The sequence below is a fragment of the Mustelus asterias genome, chromosome 11 (assembly GCF_964213995.1).
Source record: "Mustelus asterias chromosome 11, sMusAst1.hap1.1, whole genome shotgun sequence".
Classification (NCBI taxonomy): Eukaryota; Metazoa; Chordata; class Chondrichthyes; order Carcharhiniformes; family Triakidae; genus Mustelus; species Mustelus asterias.
Window position 1 is genome coordinate 45,391,123 of NC_135811.1, and position 17,220 is coordinate 45,408,342.

Genomic DNA, 17,220 nt, shown 5'->3' on the forward strand with positions numbered 1-17,220 from the left:
CTAGTTGGCTCAGCTTTAGTTACCAAGGAAAGGGGGTCAGTGCAGCATTTGTGGTCGAGTCCAAAAGCAATAGCTTGGAGCATCCCAATATTTAGTTGTACTAAGTTTCTGCTCATCCTCTACTGGATGTTGAAAAAGTAGTGTGCCAAATCACTTGACAGTGGAGGGACCAGTAGAGGTGGTGATGGTGGATTCATTAGCGTGCATGTAGAAACTAACCTTTTTGGATGATGTTGCCAGCGGGCTGCAGATATTGAGAAATAAAATGGAGTTGAGGTTAGATCGTTTCGGGGATACTAACGTAAGATAAAGCTCAATTATGACATTTTCAAATATCGTTGTCCTTTACATAGTTTAAAGGTTAGAGTAACACCTTGTTTAAATTGGGTGGTGGTTTAGAGTCTTGAGCCAGACAGTATAATGAAATCCTACGATCACACTCTCCTCCTCCACTGTCTAGGATATAAACTTCAATTCCCCCGCTAAAATGCATTACTTGTGCCCTTTAACGCCTCTGACCAAGCTATTAGACACACCCTAATACCTCCTTCCATGGCTTGGTGGTGTCAACCTTTGATAATACTTCTGTGCAGCACTTTGGGATGTTTTGCTAAGTTATTGGCGCTATAGTACAAACAAGTTGTACGAAGCAAGCCTCCCATCCATTGACTCTCTGCACTTCTGCTGCCTCAGCAAAGCAGCCAGCATAATTAAGGACCCCACGCGCCCCGGACAGTCTCTCTTCCGTTGGGAAAAAGGTACAAAGGTCTGAGGTCGCATACCAACCAACTCAAGAACAGCTTCTTCCCTGCTTCCAGCAATCTTTTGAATTGACCTTCCTTGCATTAAGTTGATCTTTCTCTACACCTTAGCTATGACTGTAACACTACATTCTGCACTCTCTCTCGTTTCCTTCTCTATGAACAGTATGTTTTGTCTGTATAGCGCACAAGAAACAATACTTTCACTGTATACATGTGACAATAAATCAAACAGTTGCTCGTGTATTCTGTTTGGACAATCAATTCAGTTTTATTATTGTCCACACTACATCCTTGCTCATAAACTTATCCTGTGGGGGGCAGTAGTGGTGGTTTCCCAAAGCAACTGAATGAAGGCTGGTGGGAAGACACAGGGTATTTGTCAAAGTGCTATTGTGACCCGCAGTGGTTCTAAAAAGGAACTACACAACCATTCCTAATCGCTTTGGCAAAAGTGATTTGTTAATCATTGCATAGTGAATGTTTGAGGGAGAATTCTTTCAGGATCCACATTTTTTTCCTAAATATATAGAGTTATGTGATGTTTCAGAGGAATACATTTCATATCTTAGTTGTTTCAAAGAAATGCAATAAAAACTGCTGGGATTTTTATAATGCTGCTTTGTCATGTTGCATGTAGTGCATAATATATTTAAATACTTCTGTGTATTTGGCATTCATGTGATCGTTTTCCTGCTGTGCAATTTGAAGAATGTAAATGTTCCCTTGTATTTAATTTCTAGGTCAGTGATCTATTTGTAGAAACCAAGAAGGAGCTTGAACATTGCACCACTGAGCTGCAGCAGTGCGAGCAAGTGCTTCAGGACACTCAGCAAGATTTGGAGCTGACCAAAGTAAAACTGTCTGAAGAAGAATTTGTTTGTGATGCCCATGCTCACACTGAAAAAAAGCTTTACAATACAGCCAGTGAGGTAAAGGGCTGTTTTGATTTCCTAGCATAACATTATGATATGACAAAACATCTTGTGCTTTTTAACCCCGTAGCTTTCCGGTAGAGTTTGCATTGTGACAGAACTCTTCAAGACTTCGTGATGGTTGATGGCTGTGGAATCTCTTGTAGTTCTGCTATTTGCAAATAATACTTCCTGCTCTGAAGTTTAAACTTGTTTGGCAGTGCAGCTTACTGGGGATGATAATGCATTGAAGTGTGACCTTTTTTTTCCCCCCCTCAATCGAGTTTTCTAAAGTGAACTAATCTAACTTCCTCCATTGGTACTTGTATCCGTTGGTCTTTCAACTCCACCCATTTTCTATTTCTCTTGACGGCCAACTTTTTCGTTCTGAATCTGTTAATTTACTGCATTTTAATTAACTTTCCTGTAGCTGTAACTAAAATTTTAAGTAAAATTAATTTTTGAACCTTGTGCGACAAATTGAATTCCACATGTTGGGATGTTGCTTGTCTTTATTGTCGGGAGCAGCTTGTGAAACATTAAAAACCATTTTGGGCGTAGCTTTTCTTTTTGAGAAATACCATGAATTTAGGGACCAGGTGGGCTTTCTGGCTGCAGTAAGCTTCAAAACATTAAAAGTACCAAGCTGCTAATTTTTTTTTTAACCAGAACAGTGAATGTTAAGAACACTGCAAGTCAAGCATCATTAAAATATTAACCGTTGATGTTTCAGGTTCATGGCTTTTTCATCTGAACCCCATTCATCACTTTGTTACATGGCCCCTGATTTAGCATTATATGCTGAGCGTCTCTTGATGGTGTTGGTATCAAAGCCTTTTATTTCAGTAGATATTCACAGATGTTGTGTCTGCTGTAACCTTCTGCCAGTTAATAGCCCAGTTTTCCACTTGTCATCCAGCAAAAAGTTGCATCTTTGGCTTTATGCAGCCTGGCAGTGAAGCTCCGCCAATACCATGGCATCAATGGTGTGCTTCTGTTTTTAAAATCTGTAGAGTCAATGCCAGTTACTTTGTTTTGTCCATCAGAGAATCCTGAAGTGCATGATTCATCGTATTGCACTATGTAATGTTCTCTTGCCTGTTGCATGTAAATAAACATTGCTCATTTCCTGTCTGAACTTTGATCTGTCAATTGTACACTCAGTCTGCATTTCAAAGATAGGAATAGTGTGTTTCAGCACATGATATATTGCAGTAGCTGATTGTACAAGTCTGAATACTGAGATGACGTCTGTTTTATATCACATTATATTGTCAGCTGTTGCCTGTCTGACAGGTATCAAATACACGCTGATTCTATTGTGATATTCTGAGATTTACTGATTGATACTTAAGACCGTTTTTGGTTTGTAGACTGTTTCAGTCACATCTGCCCAAAGCTCTAGATTTTACTCCCTAAACAAATCTATTCTTTTGTCTTATCTGCTTCTTCAACTTGGCATCAAATTATTTGCCTGATTTGTGTTTTGAAACTCTGTGGAGCATATTAATGTTCAAGGTGCTGCATAAATGCAAGTGGTATTATTGCCCGATTCACAGTTACACAAGACGATTTCTTCCTTTACTGCTCCTTTCAGTTGGATGTTTTGCTGTTGTATTCTAATCTGGACAAACATGTTAATTTGTTTCAGTTGCTTCAAACAGTTGAAGACAGTACAAAAGATGTGTCTGGTCTCCATGCTAAACTTGACCGCAAAAAAATGGTTGAATTTCACAACTGCAAAGCACAGGACAGCTTTGTAAAACAGATGAATGATCTGTTTACTGAAATGCAGAGGAAAACTGATGAAACCCGTGTAAAACAGCAGGAAATGCTTGATTTCTATACAAAGTCGGTTGGTAAGTAATTCTGTTTTGCTTCTGTAATCTAACTGCAACTTTTGTTCATAAATATTTGAACAACGTTTCTTTGTGCTGTAAGCTGATTATTTTATTTAAAAATAAAGCTTGAAATTGTTTGTCCTGCGTTCCAATAACTTCAGTTTAAAATGACTGACCTATCAGTGATCCCAGGTATCTTGTCCTGTCCTCCCCCTCCAATATTTTAAAAACTAATACCTGCAAAGCTGTGGATGTGAAACAAAATTGCACTGCTGATCTTTGGATTGTTATTTAAGAGTGATTAGGCAACTTCATATGCTAACTTTAGGGTGGAGGTGAATTGCAGTTGGATCTTTTGGGTGCAGGGGGAAAATATTATAGAAATCATAAACCCTACAGTGCAGAAAGATGCCATTCAGCCCATCGAGTCTGCGCCGACAACCACCCCACCCAGGCTCTATTCCCGTAACCCCGCATATTTACCCAGCTAATCCCTCTAACCTACGCATTCCGGGACACTAAGGGGCAATTTAGCACAGCCAATGCACCTAACCTGCACATCTTTGGATTGTGGGAGGAAACCAGAGCACCCGGAGGAAACCCACACAGACATGGGGAGAACGTGCAAACTCCACACACAGTGACCCAAGCCAGGAATTGAACCCAGGTCCCTGGAGCTGAGACAGCAGTGCTAACCACTGTGCCACCGTGCCGCCCAATAGTTAATCTCAGTAGCATTTGTTTTGTACGAGTGGCTCCTCCAAGGGGCTCTCACAGGATATGCAATTCTGCAAGAACAGAGAGCAGTACCATGAAACGTGCAGCATATTTTGCAGCTGTAACATGGTGTGTCACGCTAGTAAGACCACATGCTGCAATTGCTACAGTTTCCTGGTGAGTTAGAAGATAGTTCTTTGCCAGATCTTCTGTTCAAAGATAGATAAAAAAGAAGAATTCAATGCAGAAGAAATCCGAATCAGACAGTATAGTGCTCTGCTTGGATCCCTATTTTGTGAAGTGTTGAGTTTGGGTCACCATAGCACAAAGCAGACCTATATCAAATCTGCCAGTGAAGCTCCTTGACCCTGGTGTCAGAGGTCTGAATTAACAATAAAGAAAAAAAATCCTGAACTCAGTCTAGGTAGGAGACGTATGAGAGGCGGTTCTGCAGAGTTGCATTGGACTGAAATGGAATTGGTAAACTTGGAAACTTCCTTTTATAAAGTATGAGACTAAGGCAAGAGAACATGCATTTAAACTAATAAGCAAGTTTAGACTAACGTCAGAAGTTATTCATTAAGAACTGTGCATGAAAGGGACTTCTGGATAAAACAATGGAATCATTTAAGAAACTAAAGGCATGTGAATCCATTTGGAGTGCTGTAATTTTGTAGCCAAACTGGATCTAGCGATGACCAACATTCTGATATTCATGAGCCAAATGAGAGTGACCAAGTCAGAGGGCTTAGCGGTGTGGCTACAGGGTTGGCTTTGGATTGCTAATATTTCCTTGGCCTCCTGTTATAGGAATGGCAGGGAAATTAACTCCTCTGTAGATGACTGAGGCCCTCTAGTGGAAAGATTTGCCACTGTTTCATTATACTGTGGGGTTGTCCTAAAAATACTCAAGTTAATTGTTCCAAGACAGGAATCTTTGCCAACAAAAGTATATATTTTTTTGCTCTGGTCTCTTCTGTTTCTTTGATTTTTTTTTTAAATTTCAGGTGACATCCTGAGTGTAAATGCCTCTGCATTTAGTTCTGCCATATCTGCAGTGGCCACTTCTTTTGCATCAGTCAAGGAAATGGTTTCTTCCGAAGTGTCGCAAAGTCTCCAGGAACTACTTAAGCAGGAAAGTCTGACTCAACAGTCAGTGAACCATGTGCAGAAGGCTCTAGTAAGTTCATTCAGAGATGCAAGGGGAGGTTGGAGGGAGAGAAACGGGAAGTGTCTCATTATGGCTAAGCCATTGCATATCAATGTCCTTTTCTGACCATCAGGTTTTTTTTGTATGTTCCACCATACTGTCTGCAATTTTTGTTCCTCTCATCACTTTTCTTTACATTTCTTCATAATTTCTCCTGAAAAGACTTCTTATAGAAGTTGTAACAAATTTGAAGTTTGTAAGATTGTTTTGGGACAGCCTTCTAATTTAGGGTAAGGTGGATGAATTAAAGAGGATCCACATGACCTGTCTGTGTTCCACCTAATAATGAGCCAAGATGGCTTGGATTTTAAGGTGGGACCCGGATTGTTTTATGTCAGGTTACAAGTTGAATGTACGTGTGTAAACAATGGCCCAAGCAGCTGTGCCGTGTATAAGTCACCTACCAAAATAACATTTATTTCACTATTGCTTTTGTTACAGTTCAAGTCTTGAAATCCCATCATGCATTCCTTTCAGTCTTTCTCTGGAAGTTCAAGTTTCTTTTTAACAATTATCAGCCTCTACAAGGATTGTAACGAAGCCCAGTTCTACAACTGCCAACACTTTCCGCTGCCTCACTCCAGTGTATATTTGCATATGTGCTCTGGCAGGCTGTTGGAGCACAATATCACATCCAAGTGCAGTCCTGGCACGACCTGCCGCCCACATGTGGTTCCAGCATTGATATTTAGATTGTCATCGGGCTGCTACTCTGGCCAATTTCCCACTCCTCCAGGACTGGAACTGTATCAGTCAAAGGCAATCTGTGAGCGTTAGCTTTTCTGCAAAAGTTCCAACAATTTTCAGCTTATTTTCTGCAGATTTCTATTATATTTAACAAAAAAACAGCAATTCCTTTCATTGACATAACCTGCTAAAAATTGCAATCAAATTGTCTGCAATGCCTGACCCATGATATGGTTGCGTCCTCTTAGGCTCTAAATCGGGGCCATCCAGGCACACTTGGATGGCATGGTTGCATAATATGGAGCAGACATTAGGTTCTTAATTCAGTGGCCAGTGGAACAGTGGGCTGGATTTCATGGGCGCGTGCATTCCTTCCTTCCATGCCTACCCTCCTCCCACCCCCACTCATGCTAACTGTTGTAAGAGTCAGCCAGCAGCCAATGCATTTGGTTGAAACCTTCCCTGCAACCATAAGGAAGTCCTGCCCTCAAGCTGTCAGCCAATCTGATGGACCAGCAGTGCCAGAACTCAATAGTGGGTTCTTTTAGGTCTGCTACAAGGCCCATAGATGAAGATCGCTTGGATCCTGCAGAGAGATTTTGGGTGGGATCAACGAACTCTGGGTGCCTCTCTCCACCTAGCATGTTATTGCATGGACAACTAGGAGGTAGGTGGGAAGGCTTGTCACTGTTTATTTTATCTGCCCCCTCCTCCTCCTCCTCCTCCCACCCACCCCCACCCCCCCAAATCCGCAGGACCAAAACATGGGCACTCTGCTCATGAATATCAAATACATTAATTAAACGTTTTTAAGTAGCCTTGAATTTGGGAGAAAATGAATTCTCGTTGCTACAGCAGAAACCTCATCTCTTTTGTAAAGTACTTGGATCGGCATTTTAGGTGCCATAACCTACAGGGCTAAAGAGCAAGAACTGGAAAGTGGAGTTTGCCTGGATCGGCCTTTATCTCACACCACAGACATGCTTGACTAAAAGGACTTCTGTGATGTGAAATTTCTGTTTCCAGGCTTATTTGTGTTAATGAAAAACAAATCTAGTGCAAAGGAACCAGTGGAGAGTCATGTTTTTTTGTAATTTTGTTGTCACACAGGTTTGCCTGAACAATTTTATTTGACTCCACCAGGCAGGCCAGTTGTCTAAAGAGGAAAATTTTAGATTCTGTTAAGCAGTTCATTGTCAATGCAGAGCGTACTGCTGCTGTATTTGGGACAGGCAGTTGATGGGGAGCAATGAGAGTTGGTTTTTATAATTTGGGAAGAATTCTACATTGAAGTTTTTCAAGTCTTTGTCTTTATTTTTAGGAGGAGCATAAAGTGCAAATGGAAGAAGTGCTCAAGAAGAATTTACAGCCCATTGTTACCTCGATAGTGGAACTGAACAATTGTCATAAACTGAACATTGAAACTTATTCTGGCATAGCAAAGAAGGTACATTCTCTATTGGATTGAACTCTTTCCTCCTCTCCAACCCCCCCCGCCTCCCATTTCTAAAATATATTGCAACTGTTGAATTAAACATCTATCGTTTTGGAATTAATTTGGTTACAAACTCACTTTCTGTAGATATTAGTGAGCTGTGGCTAGCAGGTTATTGTGCAGCACGACACCATTTGAGGGATAGAATAAGATTGAAAGCAATGTTATTTTAAGTAACCTAGCAAAACAGTAGATGACCATTTTGGTTTGCACCTTAATGTAACAGAGTTGCAGATCAACCAACTTGTGACAAAACTGAGAGCAAGTCTTGCAACTTATTGAAAGAGTTTGCAGTGATGAGGCTTGTAACTTTCCATAAACAGCCAGAGTGAGTTTATTATAGAAATGTTTTGAATTGGGGGCATGGACAGAGTGGATAGTCTGAAGCTGCTTCCCAGGGTAGAAGAGTCAATTGCTAGGGGGCATAAGTTTAAGGTGCGAGGGGCAAGGTTTAAAGGAGATGTATGAGGCAAGTTTTTTAGAGGATGTTGGGTGCCTGGAACTCGCTGCTGGGGGAGGTAGTGGAAGCAGATACGATAGTGACTTTTAAGGGGCATCAGGACAAGTACATGACTAGGATGGGAATAGAGGGATATGGTCCCCGGAAGGGTAGGGGATTTAGTTCAGTCGGGCAGCATGGTCAGTGCGAACTTGAAGGGCTGAAGGGCCTGTTCCTGTGCTGTAATTTTCTTTGTTCTTTGTTTCAGATGGAAGTCATGAAAATGGATACTAACACCTTCTTTGGACAACACAGCAAGATGCTTAGTAAAATGCAAGATACCACCTGCAACGCTCTGGCCATCATTCAGGATGAGAATGAAAAACTCAAGCAAGAGCTACAGAAATCTCAGCAGGAGCAGATGGAGGTTCTGTAAAAATTAATTGGCTCAAAGTATTTTGCTTTTCATTTTTGTTTTTTTTATTGATGGTTCAACTCTGACTTTTTGCAAATAGGGTATTTCAGAAGTCATCTCAAATCTACAGAGTCAACTTGGTGTGTTAGTCCAGCGAACTCAGCAGAACTTTGATAGTGTTCTAAAACAAAATGGAAATGTGCACCACTCATTATCTATGCTTCAGGATGATGTGCAGCTGTAAGTAACTGTGTTTGCTTTTCTATATTCTGTTCATTTTAATATGCTGAAATGTGCAAATTTGTCCTTTTTCTGGCTGTTTCAATCGTGTTTTGGTGCCCACAAATTGCATATCATGCAAAAAGTTGGAGATTTAAAAAAAAAAAATTCTAAGCCTTGCCTTTTGACTTTATACAGGATTCAATATTGTTGCTTTATAAGACAATTTTTCTTCTCCTTTTAGACAATCTACAAATGCTTTGGAGGATACTGCTGCTCACCAAGAGAAACTTATCACTACTTTAGATAGTTTGGCAGGTGAAATCAGAAAAACATCCAGTGAGGGGTTAAAGACTGCAGATAAGTTAAACATTGAATGCCAACAGCTCAGTTCTGGTATGCTGATACTTTGCCAGGAAAGTGGCCAATGGTATGAATCAACAGCAGACACTGTCAACTTGTTCTGTCAGGGTCAACTGAGTTTCCTCCATGGTAAGAAGAGGAGGTTAGAGAACCACAATCAGGTAGGTGTTTGTAATTTACCAGAACTCTTTCTTGGGTTTCGTCCCTGCATCTTGCCTCAGGGGACAAGTACTAATGTATTTCAATTAAATTAAAGAAACTGGCAATTACTAAGACAAGCATGTTGGAATGGAATTCATTTTCTAAACTACCAAAATACCAGCACCAATAGCAGCTTGTAGGCAATAAAATATCCTAAGGTACTTTGCAGGAACCATAACCTCCAGCACATGTAACAAGGGAATACCCCAAAGATATTTTGAGCCCCCACCCATGGTAAAGAACCAAAAGCTTTATCAAAGAGGTATATTTTAAGGGCCCTCTTGCACCACACGAGGTGGAGAACAGGGAGGGAATTCTAGCATTTGAAACCCAGCCAACCGATGGCACAGTGGTCTGCGGTGGAGTGACAAAAGGTGGGGGGGGGAGGATTTTTGGAAAATTGGAAGAGCATTAATATCTGAGTTGTAAAGCTGGAAGAGATTGACTGGAGGCACTTGTAAGCATGCATTAGGATTTTAAAATAAGAATGGCACTCGCCCTTTCCCCATTGCTTCCAATGATCCACTGCAGTTCTGGGTTATTTTTCCAGAAATCCTAGCCATAAAGCTATGTTCAAAACTTTTGAGAGATGAGTAGTTACAGGTGGTCAATTACTCACACCAGGCCATAGTGAGATTTTGAACTTCATATTTAAAATGGTACATTTGGACAGATTTTAATAGTAATTGAATCCTGAGGAAAAGTTTGCAACCACCCTTTCCTCAAAAGACCAACTCAATGGCCATTCACTCCCTCTCCCTTCAAAGGTGAACTGTTTTGGTCTATAAGCTCATAAAATCTCCTCCCTTCTCCAAATCAAAGTGACACTTGGACTCTTTCTTGTGGTCCCTCTACTGATTCTGATTATAGCTCTAAGCTGGTGGTCCTGCCACAATCTGGACTGATGCTGTGCTGCAAGCAGGAATTGCTATGTGATCGTAAGATAGGAATTCTCTCTTCTAGTACAGAATGAAGTGCATTAATAAGGTAGCAGCATATCTAATAATTTAAAAGCTAATGTAAAGCCTGTCCATTAAAACTAATACTACCTCTCAAAAACTTGGCTATTTGATTAACCTTGAATGTCAAAATCTGACTTCTAGTGGAAACAAGTTTGTTATTCACAACGATCAATAGTTGTCGTGGTCACCATGACTGAGACTAGCTTTATATTTCAGATTTATTAATTCAATTTAATCTATCGGTTGCTATGGTGGGCCCTAGAGAATTAGCCTGGGCTTCTGGATTGCTAATCCATTGACATTACCACTGTGCTACTGTCTCCTAAACAATGTGATTAAGTCTGAACTGGCTTCTGAAATGGCTTCGCAAACTATTCAGTTCAAGGGCACTTGGGGATGGACAGCAAGTACTGACGCTTGCCAGCACCATCCACATCCCATGAAAGAATTTTTAAAAATTAAAGTATTGGTTTATCTAACATTCCTTTGCTTGTAATGGTGAAAGATTTTCACTTTCCCCTCACTTCTTAGAAATTGTGAATATGGATTAGTATTTTCAGTTACATAGTGTGGTGTCGCCAGGGGCTGTGTGCTAGAAGGGTGGTGTTTCCCTCCTAATATCCTCCAATTTCTGGATAAGAGCTTTCCCTACCAAGAAAGCCACAGGAAGTCAAATGGCAGGTATCAGGAATTGGTGCAACAAGGATCAGCAATGTAGCCTTATCAGACTATATAAGCAGAATACTGAGTCCTGACGAGGGAGAAAGCCCACTTGCAAATGAGAGGAGGTTGCCTTGAAGAGGGAAGAATTTACTGTGTGTAGAACTGCGTAAAGTTAGGCTCAAGGAAGAGTTTAGGTATTTATTTCCTTTTTTCTCCATTTTGTTGAGTGTGAAGACCTGTGAATAAACATTCCCCTTTTATATTATATATGGACAACTGAGAGAGCTTCACCCCACCTATTGCAATCCCAGCCCCTGGTGACATCGCGATATCTCCTTGAATGTTATGACAGTTGTCTTTGATGCAGAAGCATACTTTTTGATATGTGCCTTTTCTTTTCCTACCCATTCCAAATGGCAGCTGCCTTGTCTTCCCCTCGGTTCATAATGCCCTTCTCCTACTCCAGCTCTGACCACCTTCTCTTGCTTCACTTTGTTTATACCAAGAGCTCTCTGATTCTCTCTTTCTCTCTCTCTCTCTCTCCCCCCCGACTTCTACCTCTTTTTCAGAGTAAAAGGTCAATGTAGGTGGAAATTCTCAATTTTGAAAGATCAGAAATTCTAATCTCTGAATTATTGTGACAATCCTTTGTCTGTGGAACAGTCAGAAGTCTCACAACAGGTTTATTTGGTAGTTGGCCTTTAACCTGGTGTTGTGAGACTTCTTCCTGTGCTTACCCCAGTCCAACGCCGGCATCTCCACATGGTGGAACAATCAGACAGGGAGGAAATTGAAATGTAAAATTATGCAGTGCAGAAAACTCCTGGAAATGAAATCTTTTTATTTTAAAAAGCCAAATTTAATCGCTAATCTTTTACTTTTGTGAATATCTTAATAAATAATACATGTTTTAGATTTAGTGTTGACATTTTTCTAAATTTATGTATATATTGAACTGCTCTTGATATTGACTATGCAAGTTACATTACATGTCTTTTTTTTACCCCCATCCCCCCCATCTTTGTGTAGACTGCCAGTAACAGTTGTGACGCTCTAGTCAGCAAGGTATCAGAGCAGCTGAAGGAACAGCGTGATACTGAGGAATGTGCACTCTGCACTGTCCGTGATCAGGTTAATAATGATACAGGAGAGCTGATGCAGCACACAAAAGAGCTAACTGACCAAGCCCAGACAGGGCTAAATAATGTCTTGAACTTCTTGAATGAAGAACTCCAACAGGACATCCCAACTGGTATGATCAACTCCTTCAGTAAAAATAAGTGAACAATATGATTAGATGCAAATATTTGAAGTTTTTAAGAAGTGCAGTGCGAATAGGAAATGTTCAAGTTAACCAGTGAATGAATTAACAGCTCAATAGCTTATTAACCTTCAATGAAACTTGTGATTTATTGTAGAAATAAGTTGTAACTAAATTGCTGTTTCAAGTAGGGGGTGACTTTCCATTTGCCGGATGGCTAAATTGCTCATCCATGTCAATAAAATACATCTTCCTAATGCACTGAAGCTAGTGTGGAACTGTCACTAATTGGAACAGCTTTCATAATCAAGTCCTTAGCAAATAATTAATTAGTCTTTGACATGCAGATGTTTAAAATCATCAAAAGCTAAAATAGTGTCATATCACAACAATCTCTGAATCGCTTTGATTGCAATGACCTGTTTCAGTCACAGCAAGACTGCACAAATATTAGAAATTAATGATCAGTCAGCTGGGTTTGATGGCTTTGGTAGAGGCTAGGACATTAGGAGGATTCCCTGTTGTGCGATATTTCTCTGGTATCTTTACATTCATTCAGATCATTGGAATAAATGGTTTAGTTAGTCATTCCAAAGACAGCATTGCTGATAATGCAGCACGGCACCAAAATATATGTACTCCAGCCCTGGAATGAGTCATGAACCCACATTTTCTGACTTAGAGATGAGGGAAAAACTTATGATTTTGGCCCCATATCTCGGTGAGGGAATTTTACAGGGTGGAAAATTTTTTATCTTGACTCAGATGGATTTGTTCTGGTCTTGAAGATGGTTGTATTTTGATTTTCAGGTACTACTCCACAGCGCAAAGAATATTCCTATTCACGAGCCATCTTGAGAACAGAGCCACGTGCTATCTTGGTTGGTCAGCACAAAGCCCAACAGCAGGAGATCCAGACTTCTCAGGATGCTGCCATGTCCATTCAAGAGGAAATGATCACTGAGCAGGTGAATATTATCTAAAAAATGTTAATATTGTTGGCGTAGTTCCCTTAAATCTTTCTCTACACTTCCCACGGGTTGCATGTCAGAAATGTATTAGGTATTAGTGTAAAATACTGCTTTTGTGCTTGCCCATCATGTGGTAGTGCTGCAAAGGCTAATGATTCTAGGTTCAAAAGCAACTGAATTCAATGCTACAACTGGCTTTTCTACATCTAACAAACTTTCTGTATTTCTTTTGCTGAGAACTGAATTTGACTAAATTTCTTATGTTGTTCATCTAGTAAACTAATCAACTGAGCAAAATTAATGACCAATTTGCCATTTATTTTAGGTTTTCTTGCTAATCGTGTCCTTTCCCTTTTTCCCCTCAAGGTGCTAATTCATTTGCTGTAGTACAATTCCTTGGGTACTTGTGTTGTCCTTAAAGGGATGATCATCACATGGCCTCTGCGACAGTATGGAATCACCCCATGGTGAGAGAGGCTCCTAGGCAAAGTGACCCTTACTCTGTGCTGCCCTAAAAGGGACAGTCAATGCTGTACGGTGTGGTGTGTCTTGCCAAACGTATGTCTTGACTGAGTGTTGGCAGGATCTTGACCAGGTGTGCACTTGAAGCATATGCTTGATTACAGAATGGAAATCTTGGCTTGGAAGCTGGTCCTCATCAAGAGCTTTTTTCGCTCTTTTCTATTATCTATTTCCTGCCACCACCACCACCTTCCTCACCACCCCCGCCCCAACCCTTCAGTCACTGCCATCTCCATACATATAGAATAGAAATCAGCTTGGGAGTATTGGCTGAATTTACTCCCATAAACTAAGAACTCAGGCCTATTGTACTGCTCCAGCAGTCAGTGTCAACTGTCATTATTACAAACTCTCTTTCCAAAAAGCATTTGTTACCCATCTCTAATTGCCCATGAACTGAGTGCCTTGTTCAAATATATCTGAAGCCAGTTAAGAATTAGCCATATTATTATTGAAGTTGAATTACATGTAGGCCAGACCAGTAAGATTGGCAGATTTCCCTCCCTAAAGGACATTGGTGAACTAGATGGGTTTTGATAATTTCATAGTCGCCAGCTTTCAATTCCAGATTTTATTAATTGAATTTAAATTCTACCAACTGCCATGGTTGGATTTGAACCCATTACTGCAGAGCATTAGCCTGGACCTCTGGTTTGCTAGTCCAGCAATATTACCACCATGTCTCCAATTAAGGGGACCTTTCTGGGTTATGATAGCCAAATACTTTCTCAACTTAAACAGCTTTGGGTGGGGGTTGCTGAAGTGTTATTTGCAACTCTTAATTTATTTTGAGCATACCACAGGGAATTATGAAGCAGCTGTGTAACCCCCTAGAGATTTTCGGGTGCTTGTCTCTTCGAAACCATGCTTGAGACTTGCCACCTATTCATCATTGCCTTGTGAATTGTTAATCCTAACTATCTCAGATTTCACCCATCCATGTTGTGTGCAGTCCATTTGAGGCCAAGGCCATAAAATAATTCAAACTCTCAAATTTCAACTTTCAAAAATTACAACAACCTTTCTCCTTTAGTCTCAGTGATTGTGGGTAATGATACCTGTACTCTATCAAATCTTCTGAAATCACTTGGTAGATAATTCACATCCTGTGGTGTTGAGCCATGAAGGCCCCATTTTAAACCCTGGTGTGTACTGTGCTTGCTGGTATTAACTGAGAAAGTAGTTGGATGCAGCAGTTGGTCTCACCAAGCTTGGGATATGGCTAGAATAAGAAGAGTAAGAAGTTTAACAACACCAGGTTAAAGTCCAACAGGTTTATTTGGTAGCAAAAGCCACACAAGCTTTCGGAGCTCTTAGCCCCTTCTTCAGGTGAGTGGGAATTCTGTTCACAAACAGAGCTTATAAAGACACAGACTCAATTTACATGAATAATGGTTGGAATGCAAATACTTACAACTAATCAAGTCTTTAAGAGACGAAACAATGTGAGTGGAGAGAGCATCAAGACAGGCTAAAAAGATGTGTATTGTCTCCAGACAAGACAGCCAGTGAAACTCTGCAGGTCCACGCAACTGTGGGAGTTACAAATAGTGTGACATGAACCCAATATCCCGGTTGAGGCCATCCTCGTGTGTGCGGAACTTGGCTATCAGTTTCTGCTCAGCGACTCTGCGCTGTCGTGTGTCGCGAAGGCCGCCTTGGAGAACGCTTACCCGAATATCAGAGGCCGAATGCCCGTGACCGCTGAAGTGCTCCCCAACAGGAAGAGAACAGTCTTGCCTGGTGATTGTCGAGCGGTGTTCATTCATCCGTTGTCGCAGCGTCTGCATAGTTTCCCCAATGTACCATGCCTCGGGACATCCTTTCTTGCAGCGTGTCAGGTAGACAACATTGGCCGAATTGCAAGAGTATGTACCGTGTACCTGTATGTGTACGTGTACGGTATGTACCGTATGTACCATCCACCAGGTACACGGTACATACTCTTGCAATTCGGCCAACGTTGTCTACCTGATACGCTGCAAGAAAGGATGTCCCGAGGCATGGTACATTGGGGAAACTATGCAGACGCTGCGACAACGGATGAATGAACACCACTCGACAATCACCAGACAAGACTGTTCTCTTCCTGTTGGGGAGCACTTCAGCGGTCACGGGCATTCGGCCTCTGATATTCGGGTAAGCGTTCTCCAAGGCGGCCTTTGCGACACATGACAGCGCAGAGTCGCTGAGCAGAAACTGATAGCCAAGTTCCGCACACACGAGGACGGCCTCAACTGGGATATTGGGTTCATGTCACACTATTTGTAACTCCCACAGTTGCGTGGACCTGCAGAGTTTCACTGGCTGTCTTGTCTGGAGACAATACACATCTTTTTAGCCTGTCTTGATGCTCTCTCCACTCACATTGTTTCGTCTCTTAAAGACTTGATTAGTTGTAAGTATTTGCATTCCAACCATTATTCATGTAAATTGAGTCTGTGTCTTTATAAGCTCTGTTTGTTAACAGAATTCCCACTCACCTGAAGAAGGGGCTAAGAGCTCCGAAAGCTTGTGCGGCTTTTGCTACCAAATAAACCTGTTGGACTTTAACCTGGTGTTGTTAAACTTCTTACTGTGTTTACCCCAGTCCAACGCCGGCATCTCCACATCTAGAATAAGAAGGCCTTTTACTCCTCTGATAGCTGTCCCCTCACCATGGCTAGAAGAAGCACATATGTTGATATCTGGTGAGAATACAATAGCTCTTTGGGTGATAGCCCAATGGTCTATTGAACAACGGCCACTTGAATGAGTAGTATTTGCTACCAAGATTTTGGGAATTGTATCCAACCTGTCATGGCTTTCAAGAGAAAGTGAGGAAGCGAGAGCAAACAGGAGAGAGTGAGAAGTAAATATTTAGATCATCAAAGTCAGCCATCATCTTATTGAATGGATAGCAGAGCACGTTTGAGAGGCTGAATGTCCTTCTGCTGCTATGTTTGTATGTAATGTGATAGAGGTAGGAAACTGGGAAAATTGATATCTGTGCCAACTTTCATCTTAAATGCCTCTTAGTCTGACTGAATCTGAAGAAGTATGTTTCTCTGGGCTGATATTTTCAGTATTGGCCCAAACATGGCACAGTGGTTAGCACTGCTGCCTCACAGTACCAAGGACTTAGGTTCCATTCCAGCCTTGTGGAGTTTGCATGTTCTTCCTGTGTCTGTGTAGGTTTCCTCCCACAGTCCAAAGATTCGCAGGCTAGGTGGACTGGCCATGCTAAATTGCCCCTTAATATCCAAAGATGTGTAAATTAGGGATAAATCTGGGATTATAGGGATAGGGCAGTGGGTGGGTCTAGGAAAGATGCTCTGTCAGAGTCGATGGGGCGAATGGCCTCCTTCTGCACTGTAGGGATTCTATGATTTGTGTCTTAAGCAGAAACATTGTGGTGTGAAAACCTTTCCTCAGGCCCACATAGAGGAGCACTGTTGGGTCAGGATTACTTTGCATTCCTAGAAATGGAATCTGGTAGCAGCCAAAATTCCATACCAAAAGTGCTGATCATCTAATTCAACGATGAACATTAATTCCTCCAAACTCCTGATACCAAATGAGAAAAATTAGTTAATGAAA

The 17,220-nt window shown here is 41.2% G+C and overlaps 1 protein-coding gene across 3 annotated transcripts in view; it reads left to right on the forward strand.

Moving 5' to 3' along the window:
* The window catches only part of kif11 (kinesin family member 11), a 43,646-nt gene that overhangs the window by 23,120 nt on the left and 3,306 nt on the right, over nucleotides 1-17,220 (forward strand). For all 3 annotated transcript variants that reach the window (XM_078223522.1, XM_078223521.1, XM_078223523.1), the window contains 9 exons: nucleotides 1,505-1,693; nucleotides 3,327-3,534; nucleotides 5,241-5,413; nucleotides 7,452-7,577; nucleotides 8,333-8,491; nucleotides 8,580-8,719; nucleotides 8,943-9,222; nucleotides 11,917-12,139; nucleotides 12,959-13,116. In XM_078223522.1, coding sequence (XP_078079648.1) covers nucleotides 1,505-1,693; nucleotides 3,327-3,534; nucleotides 5,241-5,413; nucleotides 7,452-7,577; nucleotides 8,333-8,491; nucleotides 8,580-8,719; nucleotides 8,943-9,222; nucleotides 11,917-12,139; nucleotides 12,959-13,116 — 1,656 coding nt within the window. The remainder of the gene's footprint in view (nucleotides 1-1,504; nucleotides 1,694-3,326; nucleotides 3,535-5,240; nucleotides 5,414-7,451; nucleotides 7,578-8,332; nucleotides 8,492-8,579; nucleotides 8,720-8,942; nucleotides 9,223-11,916; nucleotides 12,140-12,958; nucleotides 13,117-17,220) is intronic.